Genomic DNA, 18211 nt, shown 5'->3' on the forward strand with positions numbered 1-18211 from the left:
AGCCTATCTTGTGGAGCAGTTTGAACAGGCCATACCTGCTGACCAGGTCAAAGGCCTTGGTCAGGTCGATGAAGGCTATGTAGAGTGGCTTCTTCTGCTCCCTGTACTTCTCCTGCAGCTGCCTTAGAGAGAAGACCATGTCAACGGTAGACCTCTCTGCACGGAATCCACACTGAGATTCAGGGTACACTCTCTCTGCAATCTTCTGGAGTCTGCCAAGGATGATGCGAGCGAACAGTTTACCAGTGACGCTTAGGAGGGAGATTCCACGGTAGTTGTTGCAGTCACTTCTGTCTCCTTTGTTCTTATACAACATTACAATGTTAGCGTCGTGCATATCCTGTGGAACCTCACCCTCTTTCCAGCACAGGCATAGTAGCTCATGTAGGGGTTCCAGGAGTGTGTCCATGGCACCCTTGATTACCTCTGGTGGTATACCATTCTGGCCAGGGGCCTTTCCTGCTGCAATGCTGTCGATGGCTCTCTTCAGTTCATCCACAGTCGGTTCTTGATCCAGTTCATCCATTACTGGTAGGAGCTCGACAGCATCGAGGGCTGCATCAACCACAACGTTCTCACGTGAGTACAGCTTGGAGTAGTGCTCAACCCAGCGCTCCATCTGTTTGGCTTTGTCAGCGATGACTTCACCAGATTTGGATTTCAGAGGTGCCATCTTGTTCTGGGTGGGTCCTAATGCCTTCTTCATACTCTCGTACATTCCTCTGAGATTACCAAAGTCAGCACAGGTCTGGATGCTGCTGCATAGCTGGAGCCAGTGGTTGTTGGCACAGCACCTGGCTGTCTGCTGTACTGTTCTTCTGGCTGCTCTAAGTGCTTGCTGGGTACTCTGGTTCGGCGAGTGTTTGTACTCTAGGAGTGCAGCGCGCTTCTTTTCAATGACTGGAATCATCTCATCGGAGTTAGCTTTGAACCAGTTGTTTGTGTTTCTAGCTCTTCTTCCAAACACTGACAAGGCCGTGTTGTAAACTGTATCCCTCAGATGTTGCCATTTGGATGTCACATCGGCGCCCCCAGGGCCACTGCGCAGATTTTCCTGGAGGGTCTCTCTGAACTTTTCAGCTTTCTCCGAGTTTGCCGTCTTTCTGGTGTCAATGCGGGGCCTTCCAGCAGGTTTAGAGCGGTACAGCTTCTTGGGTCTCAGCTTGAGCTTGGAGCAAACTAGCGAGTGATCTGTATCACAGTCAGCACTATGACAGCTGCGTGTCAGAAGGACATTTTTGAGATTATTATGCCTAGTGATGACCACGTCTAGATGATGCCAGTGCTTCGAGCGTGGGTGTCTCCACGACACTCTGTGCTGTGGCTTCATTTGGAAGAATGTGTTTGTGATGCACAGATTGTGGTACGTGCACAGTTCAAGGAGATGCTGTCCATTGTCATTCATTTTTCCCACACCGAAGTGTCCTAAACAGGAAGGCCATGAGGCCCAATCAGCTCCAACTCTTGCATTGAAGTCACTCAAGATGTACAGTTGTTCACGAGCAGGTATTTGCGCTACAGCAGCATTAAGCACGCCATAGAACTTGTGTTTTACTTCTGGTGTGACGTATAGGGTTGGAGCATAAGCGCTGATCAGGTGGACGGGATCGGCGCAAGTTTGAAGCGTGATCCGAAGAAGTCTTTCTGATCCACCCATGACTAATTCCACCATTTGTAGAAGGGTGTTTCTGACAGCAAAGCCAACACCATGCTCTCTGGGTTCTTCTTGGGCTTTACCCTGCCAGAAAAAGGTGTAGTCCTTTTCCTTTAGAAATCCCAAATCTGTGAGTCGCGTCTCTTGCAGTGCAGTGATATCAACTCGGAGGCTCTTCAGTTCCTCGTTGATGACAGCGGTCTTTCGGGTGTCACTGATGGCCTGAAGATCTTCAGTCAAGCTGGTCAGCATGGTCCGCACATTCCAGCAAGCAAACTTAAATTGCTGATGTGTCTCATTTCTTGTTGATTTTCTTATTGGTTTGCCTGGTGCCCAAATTTCAGTCACTTGTCAGGTTCAGGAACCTTAAGCCTCACGCACCCAGCGAGGCAGGTGAACTTTGGTGGGACAGTACCCTATTGGCTGGGGGCTGCCCAGCTTGAGGTGGGCGGTGACTGTCCAGTGAGATGCGAGGATCTCTCCCACTGTCGAAGGCAACCCCAGGCGCTCCTTCTCTACGCCAATCGAGCAAGGGCTTATAACTGGTATCTGTTGCCTCCCGTGTTGATGCAACGCTGTTCAGTGACGCCGGAGTACCTCTTCAGGCGCGAGCCTGGACACTTATTATGGAGACTCTGGGCTGCCCAGACACCAGTGTCCCCCTCTTGGCTTTACTGATATAGTCTGAAGGAGAGGATAACCTCCACGTCTGGTACCAGCTCAGCTGCAGGAGTTGCCGGGACAGTGCCAGAAGTTGACACCGAACCGCCTTCGGACTCCACTCCGGATTTTCTGTCAGGTTTACTCCCTTAGCCTTTCTCCTTCCCAGGATGACCCACAAGGCAGTGGGGTGTGGAGAATGTGGTTAAGGATCCCACTACTTCATACCTCCCTGTCACCATGAGTCACCATAGCTCCCTGTGGAGCAATGACCTAATATCCCCGGAACCCTCCTCCCCACCTTTCACACCCCCCCCAGCTACCATCACCATAGGACCCTCCCCAACCCACTACCCCCATCTGCTCCCATGTCCACCCTCCTCACTGCACTGGCCCCTCTCCCCCCAGCTGCTCTCAGTGCCCCCAGGTCCACCTTCCCCCATCGCTCTTCAGGCTCTTCTCTTCAGAGACTCCTTTTCCTGATAGTGCTGCCTTGCAGGGCACAGGTGGAACACCATACCTGAAAAGGACAACAAACACGGGGCTCCTCCCTCGGTGAACTCCCAGAGGCAAACTCCCTTCCCTGTTAGCTGCTGCCCCTGTTCGCTGCTCACAGTGTGAGCAGCAAACAAGTCCAGTATGACTATGGAAAAAATTTGCTTCAATAATTTCTCCTCTACAACAATGCTTGTGTAATATTTCCATACGCTGAATTCAACACAGAGACAGCAACAGGTTTGTAAGCTGACCCCACATTCAACTGGCTTATTTCTACTTATTCAGGAGACCTTCAAATGATCTTTTAAATTGGCAACTTCTGTAGAGTGCCTTGTACTTACTCGTCCTTTATGTACTTACACATTTAGCTGCCTTTGTAACAGTTTAAGTGTTAGAAACAGAAAGGCGACCTTCTCAGGAAACTGTGGGGCTAACACATTTTTGTGATGCCAGGACTGGTAACTTGTAATGTCACTGTTGTAGCTCCAGGGTATGAAAATCACGATGTGCAGCCAGTTTAAACCAAATACAATATTGAAAGATTCTGCTGCTTCAGTTCCTCAAGCACTGTATAGGTGGATGGTTTGCATATAGACTGACCTGACTTTTTAGAAGGTAAAGAATTGTGGTCTGGTTTTCTTTAGCTGCCTTCCCTTTTCCACCTATTTTCTCCCCCACTGGTAAATTAACATCTGTAGAGCCCTGCAAATCCACAGATAGTCACAAGTATCAGCAGCCACTGATGGATATGGATGCAAATAGTCACAGCTCATTTCTGCAGAGAGGGACACAAATACAAATTTTGTACAACTCTGCAAATTGGCAGATATCTGTTTTTTATCCATGGGTAGCCACATCCTTGGATATGAATGTGGCTATCCGTAGCTCAATTTTGCATATATTCATGAAAATACAAATTTTGCGTCTGCACAGAGCTCTAATTATATGAATTCATAGTTCCGTGCAGGTATAAAAATGTGGCCGCAGAACTAGAGACCAAGTACACACCCATCTGAAAATCAGGGGTTTACATACTAAAATGTGATGAAAGTATGCACCAAGACTTCTAGCAGTACAGTTTATAACTGCAGGAGTAATTTCATCACAAATGAACACCTGGAAAGTATGTCCAAAAGACTGAAATACAACCTAATCCAAATCACGGTGTGTTTCAACACTGTATTTCTGGCTTTGTTTCAGATGTGTGCAACAAATTTGCCTGGCAAATTCTACTCATGAAAGATCACAATGTATTATTATATGTTCAGAAAAGTAGAGGCAGAGATCCATATTCAGGAAATGGATGGATACTCTCTCTTTCTCTGTACAGTGTGTGTATCTATATCTATATCTATCTGTCTGGATAGACAGATATCCCAAGCAAATGGTGGAAACAGATACTTATGGATGCAGAGTGCTGTTAATGTGGACAGTATGTGATATACATAGACAAATACACGTTAGCTGCGTCTACACGTGCACGCTACTTCGAAATAGCGCCAGTCACGGCTACACGTGTTGGGCGCTATTTCAAAGTCAACATCGACGTTAGGCAGCGAGACGTCAAAGTCGCTAACCCCATGAGGGGATGGGAATAGCGCCCTACTTTGACGTTCAACGTCGAAGTAGGGAACGTGTAGTCGTTGCGCGTCCCACAACATCAAAATTGCGGGGTCCTCCATGGCGGCCATCAGCTGAGGGGTTGAGAGACGCTCTCTCCAGCCCCTGAGCTCGATGGTGGCCGCGTGGAGCGGCTCCTTTAAGCTGCCCTCCCCCTTCCTTCCTGTGCAGGAAGCTGAGAGAACGTGAAGGTGGCAGCCTAGACACACGGCCAGCCTGCACATCTCTGAGTGCCACAGACACCCACCCCAGCTGCGATGGCCACACACCAGCCCCCCAAGCGCCCCCAGGTGACCACCCCTCAAGGGGAGCCAAGGCTCACAGCCCAGCAGCCAGGCGGGGAAGCGGCAGCGGGGCCCCTCCTGGACGGAGGCTGAGCTTCAGGACCTGCTGGGGCTCTGGAGCGAGGAGGAGGTGCTCCAGGTAATGGGGAGCAAGAGGTGGAACACAGATGCGTTCGCTCAGCTGGCCGAGGGCCTGGCTGCCCAGGGTCACCCTGCCCGCACTCCGGATCATGTCCGGAGTAAAATGAAGGAGCTGCAGCAGGGTTACACCCAGGCCCGGGATGCGGCCGGCCAATCTGGGGCCACCCCCATCACTTGCCTCTTTTACAGGGAGCTCAGGGACATCCTGGGCCCCCGGCACACCTCCTCCCCTCCAGCCACTCTTGACATCTTGGCCGAGGAGCCCCAGCAGGCCCCTGAGGCGGAGTCCGCCCCAGAGGCAAGCCCCGCACCACGGGGGCCCCCCCAGGAGCCCACCCCAGGGGCACCGGAGGAGGAGGAGGAGGAGGAGAGGGACTCCTCCTCGAGTGACGCCGGCCTCCAGATCATACTCCCATCCAGGAGCTCCAGCCGGGCGTCCGCCCCCCCCGGGTGTCCCCCGACCGTGGGAGTGGACCGTCAGGTATGTACCCCCCCCGGTGCACACCTCCCAGGGTTGAGGGCCGGGGGTAATAGATATGACCAGGGCCCTCCACATGCCCAGATGACCATGGCCCCAAGGACAGCAGTGGCAAGTCCCTCAGAAGAGTGCATCAGCCCCTGCCCCCCGCCCAGCACGACAGTGCCATGCCCCATCCCCAGGGCTGGGGGGAGCGGAACCTCTAGGGTCCCCCGGGGGGAGGGGGTGGGACACCCAGCAGCAGCAGCAGCAGCATGTGATGGAGTGGGGGGAGTGCAAATGCGAGACTCAGGCTACATATGAGAAACAAGAAGCAGAATAGCTCCCAGTGGCTAAGGATGATCTTGGGGCTACAACTGGCAGGTTACACCTCTGCCCTGAACAAAGAGGAGGGAGGAGCCAAGCTGGGTTTGAATCAAGGGTGGCAGTTAGAGGCTAGGGGAAGGGAGAGCTAGAAGGCAGCCAGCCTGAGGAGGGGGACAGCTACACCCCAGAGGGGCACCCCTTGGGGTCTTCTCCCCAGGACGGGTTGGAAGGACTGTCTCTGACTGCTGTACTGTTGCTTCTGTGAGAAACTGGGCATCTGTTGCCTAATAAACCTCCTGTTGTACCTGCTGAGTGAGCGTCACTCCTGCCAGCGGATGGGGTGCAGTGCAGGGGGACCCCTGAACCCCATCACAGCAGCATCTCCTGGGGACGGGGACGGGGAACCTGCAGCAGAGGGGTCGGGGGACAAGGACCACGGCTCAGGGCACACACTAATGGCTGTCTCCACTCTTCTTCCCCTCCTCCTGTGTTCCGCAGCTGCACCATTGGAAGGACTGGAGAGCGCCAGCGAGGCGTCAGTGGTCCTGGACAGCCCTCTGGGGCCATCACTCCAGGCCAGCCCCTCGGCGGAGGACTGACCAGCGCCACGGCGGGGAAGACGGCGGACTGAGCACCACCAGCCAACGGCGACAGACCCCCAGCTGCTGGCCCTCCACCATCAGCTGCTGGAGGTCGCCGAGCAGCGGCTGCGGGTGGAGGAACGCCACCTCCAGCTGCAGGAGCAGGCGCTGGCCTGGCGCCAGGAGGCATGGGGGGCCTACATGGGGACCCTCAACTGTATCACGGACTCCCTGGCCCCCCATGCCGTGCCGGCCGCCGCAGCACCCGCCCTGCCTGCTCCACCTGCTGCTCCACCCACTACTTCAGCCGTTGCGCCGTCCACCGTCACACCGCCACCCGCCACCAAGGGCCATTCCGCTGAGGGGGACCTGGGGCCAGCTGACACTCGCCGGCCGTATATCCCAGTCCGCCCGTCCCCCAGCCAGCCCCAGCCAGGGCTGAGTCCGAGGCAGGGATCCTTGCTGCCCACTCCCAGCACTGGACTTTAGGGGTGTCGGGCCCAGGACGTGCCCCCCCCTTTGTATATATTCCCCCCAGGTTTAAGTTAGTTTGTTGTAAATAGCTTGTATATTTGACCCCTGTTACAATGCTGATCCTTACCCCCCCATATAAATAGTTCTCCCCTTCCTTGTCTTCCCCTTTCATGTTATCCCTATTTTTATAATGTATATACATTTCTAAGTTAGATTTCCCCTGTACATAGTTAGTTAGTCTTGTTGATAATAATAATAAGAGTTCTAAAGATATTTGAGTTGACAAACAACTGTCTGCTTTTATTTTTACAAGAAAGGTTCGGGGGGGGCTCTTGGGTGCGCTGTGGTGTGGGCGTAGGGGCAGGGAGTGTTGTGGAGGATGGGGGGGGCAGTGGGGGCCTGCCAGTGTTCACCCTGCGGCCTCATCGAACTGGGCCCGCAGGTCCTCCCGGACCCGGGTCCCTTCGGTGTCCACCTGGCAACTAGGGGCAGCAGGTGGCTGCACATCGGCCCTGCTGGCCTCCACAGCCCAGCCCTGAAAGAAAGCCTACCCCTTGCTCTCCACCAGGTTGTGGAGGGCGCTGCACGTGCCCACAATCTGGGGGATGTTGGTGGGGCCCGCATCAAGGCGGGTGAGGAGACACCTCCAGCGCCCTTTGAGGCGGCCAAATGTGCGCTCCACCACCTGGCGCGCGTGGTTCAGGTGCTGGTTGAAGCATTCCTGGCTGGCAGACAGATGGCCCGTGTAAGGGTGCATGAGCCAGGGCTGGAGGGGGTATGCCGCATCTGCGATGACGCAGAGGGGCATGGTGGTGTCCCCCACAGGGATCTCCCACTGGAGGATGTAGGTCCCCGTCTCCAGCCAGCGGCACAGGCCCAAGTTCCGAAAAACCCGGGCGTCGTGGGTGCTGCCAGGCCAGCCCACATAAATGTCCAGGAAACGGCCCCGGCTTTCCAGCAAGGCCTGGAGGACCACTGAGTGGTAGCCCCTGTTTAGGTAGCATCCTCCACTGTGCTCCGGGGCGCGGATGTGGATGTGAGTCCCATCCAGAGCCCTGAAGCAATTGGGGAAGCCCAGGGTGGCAAAGCCCGCGATGGCAGCATCTGGGTCCCCAAGCCTCATGAGCCTGTGGATGAGCAGGGCATTGATGGCGCGGACGACTTGCAGGGGAAGCACATGGGAGAGCACCAATGAGGGGTGTGCAGGGTGTGTGTGGCCCTTCCCTGCCAGGGCCCCCCTCCCCTCCCCTCCTGTCCCCTGCCAGGGCCCCCTTCCACCCCCCCAGCCACAGCTGCCTCCCCCTCCCCCCGTGGGTCCTCTTACCTCCATGAGGACAGCCCCGACGGTGGCCTTGCCGACACCAAACTGCTGGCCCACAGATCGATAGCTGTCTGGAGTGGCCAGCTTCCAGACAGCGATGCCAACCCATTTCTCCACACTGAGGGCACGCCACATGGTGGTGTCCTGGTGCCTCAGTGCAGGGGTGAGCCACTGGCAGAGCTCCAGAAATGTCTGCCGGCTCATCTGAAAGTTCTGGAGCCAGCAGTCGTCGTCCCACTCTCCGAGCACCAGCCGCTCCCGCCAGTCGGTGCTCGTGGGGTAGCTCCACAGGTGGTGGCGTGTGTGGCGGGGGGGGGGGCGACAGGGTGCTGCAGGGTTGGGGGCTGCATCCTCCTCCCCTGCAGGCAGCTCCTCCTCTGTGGCAAGGAGGTGCTCAGCTGCCTCCTGCATGGCATCGAGCAGGGCGAGCACTGCTCCTGCAGGGGCAGCTGGGTGGACCTCTGACTGATGCTGCTGCTGCTGCTGCTGCTGCTGCTGCTGCTGCTGCTGCTGGGGGTCCATGACTGCGTCACTCAAGGTGTGCGTGCCTATGGCTCTGCAGACCACGTGCTGTGCAGGCTGAGTGTGCCTGGGAGGGGCCCTTTAAGGGAGCAGCTAGCTGTTGCCCCGGAAGCGCTAGTCCACCCTGTGACCCTATCTGCAGCTGTTCCTGGCACCCTTATTTCAATGTGTGCTACTTTAGCGTGTAGACATTCCCTCGCAGCACCTATTTCGATGTGGTGCTGCACAACGTCGACGTTGAACGTTGACGTTGCCAGCCCTGGAGGATGTGTAGACGTTATTCATTGAAATAGCCTATTTCGATGTTGCTACATCAAAATAAGCTACTTCGATGTACTGTTCACGTGTAGACGTAGCCGTTGTGCGTGCAACTGAGGGTGACTGTGTATCGTGTAGACTAAGTGATCTGAACTTCTAAAATCTTTTATACAACTGTTCCACATCGTAGATAGCCCAGTGAATTGGGTAGCAAAATGTAATGAAAAGTAATTTGAGTGTGAAAAGCATGACCATGTGTTCGTGTAGTTGAAGACTATACAAGTTGAACAGGTTTAGACGAAGTGTTGAAAAAATCAGCGTGAGATAGAGACTTGACAGGGCTTAAAGTCCGGTGAAGTTGAAGCAACCTGAAACAGGGGCTTGATCACTGGAAGAGACAGGTAACTTTACTCAGAGATGGCGTTGCAATACCAGTTCTGCTTGTCATATACATCCACAGAGACAGCCAACAGACTTCCAGTGTAAGCCTAGTCAGGCTAGTTTTCATTTTACAAGCACAAAATAAAATCTAGCATGCTTATTGCTGACATTTTGTGATGAGAATGACTGGCCTAGCAATTTCTGTAGCTGATGAGGGCAAGATGGCAGCTAGAAATACTCTTCTTTAAGACTTACTTCATCTGCCTTGCTTGACTTTCTCTCCATGCCTTTCATACTGACCAAAGCTTCTCTTTATTTGTCTTTTATTGCGATTTGGGGGCTGTGATGCCACGCAAAGCCAGGGAAGATGTAGACGATGAACAAATTGTCCAACAACTGGGTGTACACCCTCTGAAACTACATTAAGGAAGGAGGTTGATGCTGGTGGGCATTCTTGGCTGGTCACTGCTCACTCAAGTCCTATTTACTAGCAAGGGCCTAGTGATATAATTATTTAGCTGCTGGAGAGGCGGCTTATCTCTATTATAGACTTTGGAGCAATAAAAACCACGCAGGGGTGGCTACCTGGAAAATATGGTAACCTTATTCTGTGGTTAATGACCTAGGAAAATGGTAATATTGAAAAAATCCAGACAGTGTCAATTTTTGGTGCAATGTTCAATGCAGATAATGTTATAAGAGTCCCTCATACTATTACAGAAGAGTATGCTGTTCTCCAGAGAAAAATGGAAATAGAAAAGATTCAAATTCAAAACAAAAGATGCTGTAAAAAGGTGCATCTCTGCTTCAACTTCCTTGACTTTAATAGGGAGACTACCAAGAGGAGGTCCCAGGGGGGCTGCCTACAATGGTACTGTGGTGTGGACAGCTTTGTGCTCAGTCAAAAACATAATAGCATATTATAAGATGGCCTTGTTACTTCCTTCTTTCAGATAGTAAAAATGATGATTGTCGTTGTATTGACATTTGCAATCTGCTGGCTGCCCTACCACATATATTTCATAGTTACTGGGATCTACCAACACTTAAATCGGTGGAAATACATTCAGCAAATCTATCTAGCAAGCTTTTGGCTGGCCATGAGCTCCACAATGTATAATCCCATTATCTACTGCTGCCTGAATAAGAGGTAAGTGAAAACTATGAAGTGATGGGGGGAAGTGAGTTTAGCCAGAATATAATGATTTGCATGTGAAAAAAGAGTTAATTTTCACTTCAATAGTAAAGATTCCCAATGAAAGAAAAAAACATGTATCCTGTGATTAGCACCCACCCTCCTTCAAATTAGTACTCCATGCTAATGTTGTTCTCCCAGGCTACGTCTACACTTGCATTCCTCTTTTGAAATGAGGGAAATCAAATAAGGGAAATCAAAAATGCAAATGAAGTGCTGATTTACATATCTGATGCTTCATTTGAATAATCTCTTTTCAAAAGAGATTCTTTCGAAAGAAAAAAAGCAGTGTAGATGGGGCATTTTCAAAAATAAACCCTGTCTTCGAAAGAACCCTCCTTCCTGAAACAAAATAGGAAGTTCCACTTGTCAGGCTTGAAAAACCAAGCCCTAATTGTTTAAAATGCCCCAAATGTAAAGTTACTGTTGCTGGTGTATGTGCAATCTATAAGTATGCTAATTAATCATTGCTCCAAAAATAGCATGACTTTATGGGGTAGGCAGTCAGGATGCAATTTAAAATAAAGCTTTCATTGTAGTGTTATTGATTGTATCATAACATTTCCATTATATGTCAGTCTGAATCAGATGATAAAATGAATGTTCATAGCCTTTTAACTTAGTACTAACGTATGTGGAGTTTGAGATTCTGAAAAAAGTTACACATAATTCTAAGTTCTTATTTTCATGGGGACTGCATTTGCAATTGCCTTCTTTGGGATTTGTGAATGCTAATCATTTTGAACAATCTAGTCATGATTATTTAAGGCTTGTCTGGATCAGATTGCAGGATCAGGGGCTAAATAATTACGATTCAGAATACGTGCCTTTACCTCTCCACAGATGATGCTGCCCCTACCTTCACATATCTGCCCCTTTTTCAGTCTTTCCATGAGCAGCACTGGAATAAAGCCACCAAGAGCTTGAGAAATAAACTGGCCGGGGAGGCAGCCCCCTCTTCTACTACCCATCCAACCAGGCTGCCAGACACAGGAGCTGAACCAGCCACAAACATGCTGAGCCAAGGCAGGGACCAGAAGGAGCAGACAGCTGGTACCTCATCAACCAGCCTGTCTTGCAGGCCGCAGCCTTGCCACACAGAGGCAGCAACCCAAAGCAACCACACTCCACATGAGAAGTGGTGGTTCTGTCCCATCCTTTCTGGTCCCTGCCTAGACCCAGCTACCAGGGACAGGGAACAAATGTGGCCAGTAGGGAGGTGCAGTAGGAGAAGTTCAGAGCCCCTCTCCCTTCCCTCTAGGAAGCTGAGCAGAAATGTAGGTGGAAATGCACTTGACCCTGCACTTCTTCCCTCCCTCAGTGCCCCACATTGCCTGTGCAGCTTCACCCAGTGTCTTTCTTCTCAGATTCCGAGCTGGTTTCAAGAGAGCATTCCGCTGGTGCCCATTTATCCAGATGTCCAGCTATGATGAGCTGGAGCTCAAGGCAGCCAGGTTTCATCCCACCCGACAAAGCAGTGTGTACACTGTCTCCAGAATGGAGCCCAGCACAACAGTGGTGTATGACTCCAGTGAGGGAGATCATTCCAAGTCCACCCATAAGAAAACACCTGCTTCGCGGGACACAAGCTTCAACGGCTGTTCACCCAGGAATTCCAAAACCACCTCCACTACCTCAAGTTTTATCAACTCCCCCTATACGTCAGCAGCTGAGTATTCCTAAGGCCCTGGGTAAATTTTTGATGTGTGTGAAAAGGGCATATTATATACGAAACAGACAGTGCTGTTCTACCATAGAACCAATATACAAGCTCTGGGATGGCAGGTAAAATTTAGTCAATGAACCCTGGTTGTAAATACCATTTAACTTACTGGCCCTGCTTACATTTGTGATTTGGGGCTGGGGGAGCGGGGCAGGGGGAGGAACTCTAAGATATCTGTTTTGTTCACATGAGTATGAAAACACAATGACATGTACATAGAAATGTTTGTAAGGGTTATTTAAAACGAACACATGAAACTCTTGCTTCTGCTTGAGGATCAAATGCTGACCTATAGCTGACTTGCTCATTTTAAGTTTCACTGACTAATATGTAACCAGGCAGCTCCAATCTAGCCACAATTCAACTGTACTAGATTTTTATATTATTTATTAATTCTACAGGTTAAAAATCCTTTTGCATCAAGCCCTCCTAAGTTCCAAATCCAGGTCACTGTTGTACAAACACAGAGCCCAGTCCTGCTTGCCTTACTCATGTGAGTGGTCCTACTCAAGTCAGCGTGAAGGTATAACACTGACAGACCCGGGTTGCTGGCACCAGGAAGAGAGCCTGCAAGTATAGGGTCTAAAGCCCTGCACTCTACCACATGAGCTAAAGGCCAGCTAGCTCTCAGCCAAGGCTGTAGAGCAGAGACTTCACTCACTCCAGATGAGGTCTCAGTGCCTCTGGGTACTACAAATGGAACTGAGCCCGATGGAGAGGCCAAACTGTCCACCGCTTAACTCCCATTTAAGATTATCTCAGACCTTTAAATTAGGGCTTCAGTGGTTCATAGGACTCAGTCTGACTCCTGCACATGTAGCAATACCACCCTGTATGAGCAAATTAGGATGGTTTTGCCCTACAGTTGGAATGTCTTTCAGTAGGGCTACAAGCTCAGAGACAAGGTCATGAAACATAGAGAAAGCTGTGTTAGTCTGTATACTATCAAAACAAAAAAGCAATCAAGTAGAACTTTAAAGACTAACAAAAAAATTTATTAGGTGAACTTTCATGGGACAGACCCACTTCTTCAGATGATAGCCACACCAAACAGACTCAGTATGTAAGGCACAGAGAACCAAAAAGAGTAGTAATCAAGGTTGACAGATCAGAAAAAAAATTATCAAGGTGAGCAAATCAGAAAGTAGAGGGGCCGGGCGGGGGGAGTCAAGAATTAACTTAAGCCAAGTTTGCAAAAGAGCCCCTATAATGACCCAGAAAATTTGGATCCTGGTTCAAACCACATGTTTATTGTGTCGAATTTAAATATAAAAGAGAGTTCAGCAGCCTCTCTTTCCAAAGTAGTGTGAAAATTCCTCTTCAATAAGACGCAGACTCTTAAGTCATTAACAGCATGGCCCACTCCATTAAAATGTCGGCTGACCGGTTTGTGGATCAGGAGTGTTTTTATGTCTGTTTTGTGCCCATTAACTCTTTGTCTAAGAGATTTTGAAGTCTGTCCAATATACAAAGCATCTGGGCATTGTTGGCACATGATGGCATATATGATGTTACTTGAGGAACATGAGTATGTGCCCATGATTCTGTGACTAACCTGGGTAGGTCCAGTGATGGTAACCCCAGAATAGATATGTGGACAAAGCTGGCAGCAGGCTTTGTTGCAAGGAAAAGTCCCAGGACTGGTGTTCCTGCGATATAGACTGTGGCTGTTGGTGAGAATCCTCATAAGGTTGGGAGGTTGTCTGTAGGAGAGAACAGGCCTGTCACCTAGGGCCTTCTGGAGTGTGGCATCCTGATTAAGGATAGGTTGTAGGTCTTCCCCCCTCCCCCTGCCTCTTTACTCTCTGATTTGCTCACCTTGATAACATTTTTTCAGATTTGTCAACCTTGATCACTATTTTTGGTCCTCTGTGCCTTAAATATTGAGTCTGTTCTGGTATGACTATGGTCTGAAGAAGTGGCTCTGTCCCACAAAAGCTCACCTAATAAATTATTTTGTTAGTCTTTAAAGTGCTACTTGACTGCTTTTTTGTTTTGGTCATAAAACATAGTCTTGTACCACCAAATCTTTGTTTAACATGGATCAGTGTTTTCCTGCTGAATAACGAAGAGCTGCTTCCTGAGTAATATATTTCTAAAATAATGTGGACAGACATAAAAAATTACATAGCTACAATTGTATTCATTTTGACTGTCACCCAACTTGTATTCATAATTAAATTCAAACAAGTGAACCTGATGGTCAAATACCTACGAAAGAGTGATTATGATAAACACTGTTCGCTTTCTCTGTCCCCAGATACAAATTCAGTTTTGGTTTTCGTTGAATTCCACACCTTAAAGGGTAAATTTTTCAGTGCAGGTTAAGATATGGCCAATCTCTCTCTCAAGCAGCTTTTTCTTGAAAAACTTTGGACTGAAATATTGTGAGGTTTTGACTCAAGAAAAAAAAAAGAACTCATGAGATCCCATCATCATGCCTCTTTTCCATCTTTTTGTGGTAAAAACAGTTCATGGGATTTTGGCACAACAGACTCCAGACCCATAACTTGAACTCCATCCCTTTATTTTGAACTGTAGGTTTTGGTACTGACACCACTACTTGGGTATGACTCTGTTAGAATCATGTTCCCAGTGCAAAGTCATTTGCAAGATGTATGTGCTGTTTATGGAATATAAAAAAATTATCCATCATCAAGATCTCCATAGTGCTTCAGAGAACAGCAGTGCTGTTCAATTAACTCTGAGGGCTTACTTTGGAATCTTAACTGGAGCACTGTTTCTGTATCTACAAAACAGAATAAATCATTCATTTAAATGCCTAAGTACCTGGTAGCATAAAATTTGTGGGTACAATCTAACCTGAGCTTTCTACAGGGAGCTGCAACTACTTGCACTTGCAAATTTTATATGTCAAAACCATGTCTAAGTATTTAGAAATTTGTCCTCGTAGGCCATAGTTTTCCCAATATACATTTCCTCCGCTAATGTGTGTTCCTATGGACATGTAGAGAAACCTTGTGATCCCATTTTTAGAAGCTTTTAGGTAAATATGAAACAAAAATCTAAAATTTTAGTGTCCTATCTCTTCATATTAGATGACAAGTATTTGTTTTAAAATTACCTCTTGTAGTAAAAGCCCAAGGTGTTGAGCACCCCCTTGAGAGCTTCTGCATACTCCTGTTTTCCACTGAAGGCACTGAACCAAATTTTGAAATTGGTTTCCCATTTTTACACTGCCCATACTCAGGCAGATTGCCACTGAAGATTACTAAATCTCATTGTTTGAATCAGAATTTAATAGAAGTTTCAGGATTTTGCCCCACATGGGTTGAGGGCATTCAGCAGGATTTAAAAGACATTCTGAACTTTGGAGGTGAGACCATAAATTTGTCAATCCTGCACCTTTAATGTCTCAGTCCTATTGCTGATAGACAGCAAGGGAAATTTCTAAGATTTCTGATGCGTAGACAGGGTGGATGAGATAATAGCATTTGATGAAATAATTAGAAAATCCAGCATTATCACTGTTTAAGCTAGGCTACCGAAAGGCTTAACCATGAAATACCCCTTTGTGGCTACAGTATCAGATTTTTCCCCTTTTCCTTTAACAAGAACTATTGTATAGTTCAGAAGTATTAGTGTGTGATGGACTTTAGAGCCATATCCACTTAATTCACATTAGGTGTTAACTGGAACAACAAACAAATCTTTTCTATAATATATATATATTATACAGTATATATATTATACAGTATCTTTTCTATAATATATATAGAAATATGGTTAAAATACTTATCATATGACTGTTTAGTCTTTATGCACATTAAAAACAAGTGCATAAAGGCTAAGTGTATTTTGTGAGATAGATTTCTGATTAAAAATAGGTATTGTCCTACCTTATAGCAAAGCAGAATACAGTAATTCAGGCCAATGACAGAATAGACATTACATTTCAGAAAACTTTGGGGTTTGTTTATGTACATGGATATGGGTACTTTATCAGAAAGCTTATTCTTATTTTCAATATTTTTATTTGTAAAGTATGGCATAGAACTTTTAAAATATATTATTTGTTTTCAATAGTGTAATTATATGAGAAAATGCAGAAGTCAGTAAAAGTCTACAGTTAATGTCTTTTTAAAAGCAGCTTAAATTATAATGGAACCATCAGCTTCTTAAAAGATTACATTATATTATATTTAATTAAAATTAAAATATTGCTACTTGCTATAAAGAGAATCAGTAGCCACAAAGATATTTTTGAGGTGTATTTTTGGGATTTCCTGAGATGAGTATAGTGTAGCTCACTCTTCTGGTACCTAAGGGAGAAATCCTAGCTCTAGTGAAATCAATGAAAGCTTTAACACTGATTTCAACAGAGTCAGGATTTCTCCCAAGGATTTTTAGCTGAAAAACACAATTAAACACAATTAAAGAAGAAAACAATCAAAGTAGAAAGGTTGGTATGCATTGTTGTAATGATTGCTTTCACTTAAAACAGATTAAAACCTATTTCTGAACACGACTATGAACACCAATAGTTGTGCCATTTTTCCTAGTTTTTCCTAGGATAAAAAAGAGATAATTGCTGTAGTGGATACAAATAACCACCAAGATATCACTTAAGAATAGAGAACTAAATTCTGATCTCAGTTATATCACTGAGGTTTAGGATAATCACACTAACCACAGTGGCATTATTCAGGATTTAAATTGGAATAACTGACATAAGAATCTGACTCAAAGGTTCTTTAGGAGCAAAATATGCCACAGCTGTTTGATACATGCTTGACATCTGTCAGTTATTCACATACCCTGGAAATTCAGGATTTAAAACATAAAATTAATTTCCAAAATGCATCTAATTCTCTCACAGTCTCTCTTTAAATGAAAACAATATTGCTATGAAATTTGAAGGAGTTTGATGGATGGTCTCTGGAAGAGATCTTTTACCAAATCTCAGAATTGCCGCAGCTCTGCATATTTGTCAACTTTCCAGACCCACTGCAATGTTTACTTCTTTCTGCAGGCATTAGGGGAGAAGGGGAGCTGATGTGTGGCTTTACTGAACATAAGAGATTAGTTCAGGGTATTTTATGGCCATAGTTAAAATTTGTGCAATGAATGTTACTATTTGCAAAATGTCTAGGACATGGGAGCTGACTTTATAAAAATCTCAGTAAGTGTGAGTGGCTTGATCTGGCAGTGCTGCAACTAAGTTTAAAAGAAATAATATTTCAAGATACATGAAAATATGCACATTACAATGACAGTTTATTTTCATGAATTTGTAACCCATTTGTCAAAACATCAGCTAAAACCTTTTGTGACAGATGAGAAATTAGGTAACTTGAATACAAAATGGAGAATGATTGCCTTGGAAGGAATACTGCAGACATGTAACATCTTTTCAATTACCCTCAATAACTCCATTCCAAAGATGAATACAGAAATCAGCTAAAGAAACATTTTTTTGACATTAGACAATTATAAAAATACAGTTATTTGCAAATCCAGTGTCAATGACCTGATCCAGTGCCCTTTGCAGGCAAAGAAAAAGTCCCATTGATTTCTGGACCAGACTCATGCATGCTGAGTGCCTATATTTTTGAACCACGGGCTCTGTTTTTCAGTAAAATATTTATAATTCTTTAAAAACTCTCTCATAGTTCAGTGTATGTAATGCGATGCACATAAAATGTCTGTTTACATCTTTGCTTCAAATATCCAGGTTTTAAATGCACACAAGTATGAAGATATATTAACATATTCTGCTGGGAGAGTTCAGACAGTCTACAAAAAGCTAAGCATAGTAACTTTGCGGTTGTATATTGTGTGGGTGTATTGTAGAATCTTGCCAGTTGTTCCTGTACAATTTCCGTTTAAGAAATTTATGCACAGAAAATTTATAGTCCTTGAATAAACTGTCTTTTTTAAGTGTGGCTATTACAAAAGAGGCATTGTATTGATAAAAATCAGTATATTAATATACATTGTATTCCTTAAGCCATGTGACTCTGAGCTTTTTTTGGTTTTCCACTCTCTTACTTCAAGCTTTAAAAAAAAAAAGACATATGTAGAATTATAGAAGTAGCTTGTCACAATCCAATGTCAGAAATGTGCTAGGTTTCCTTTTACTCTATGTATACTT

The 18211-nt window shown here is 46.8% G+C and overlaps 1 protein-coding gene across 1 annotated transcript in view; it reads left to right on the forward strand.

Moving 5' to 3' along the window:
- The window catches only part of TACR3 (tachykinin receptor 3), a 63568-nt gene extending 51512 nt beyond the window's left edge, over window positions 1-12056 (forward strand). Inside the window, exons 4-5 of the mRNA XM_074991985.1 lie at window positions 10132-10328; window positions 11741-12056. Coding sequence (XP_074848086.1) covers window positions 10132-10328; window positions 11741-12056 — 513 coding nt within the window. The remainder of the gene's footprint in view (window positions 1-10131; window positions 10329-11740) is intronic.
- Window positions 12057-18211: the final 6155 nt, after the last annotated feature.

This window comes from Carettochelys insculpta, chromosome 4, assembly GCF_033958435.1.
Source record: "Carettochelys insculpta isolate YL-2023 chromosome 4, ASM3395843v1, whole genome shotgun sequence".
NCBI lineage: Eukaryota > Metazoa > Chordata > Testudines > Carettochelyidae > Carettochelys > Carettochelys insculpta.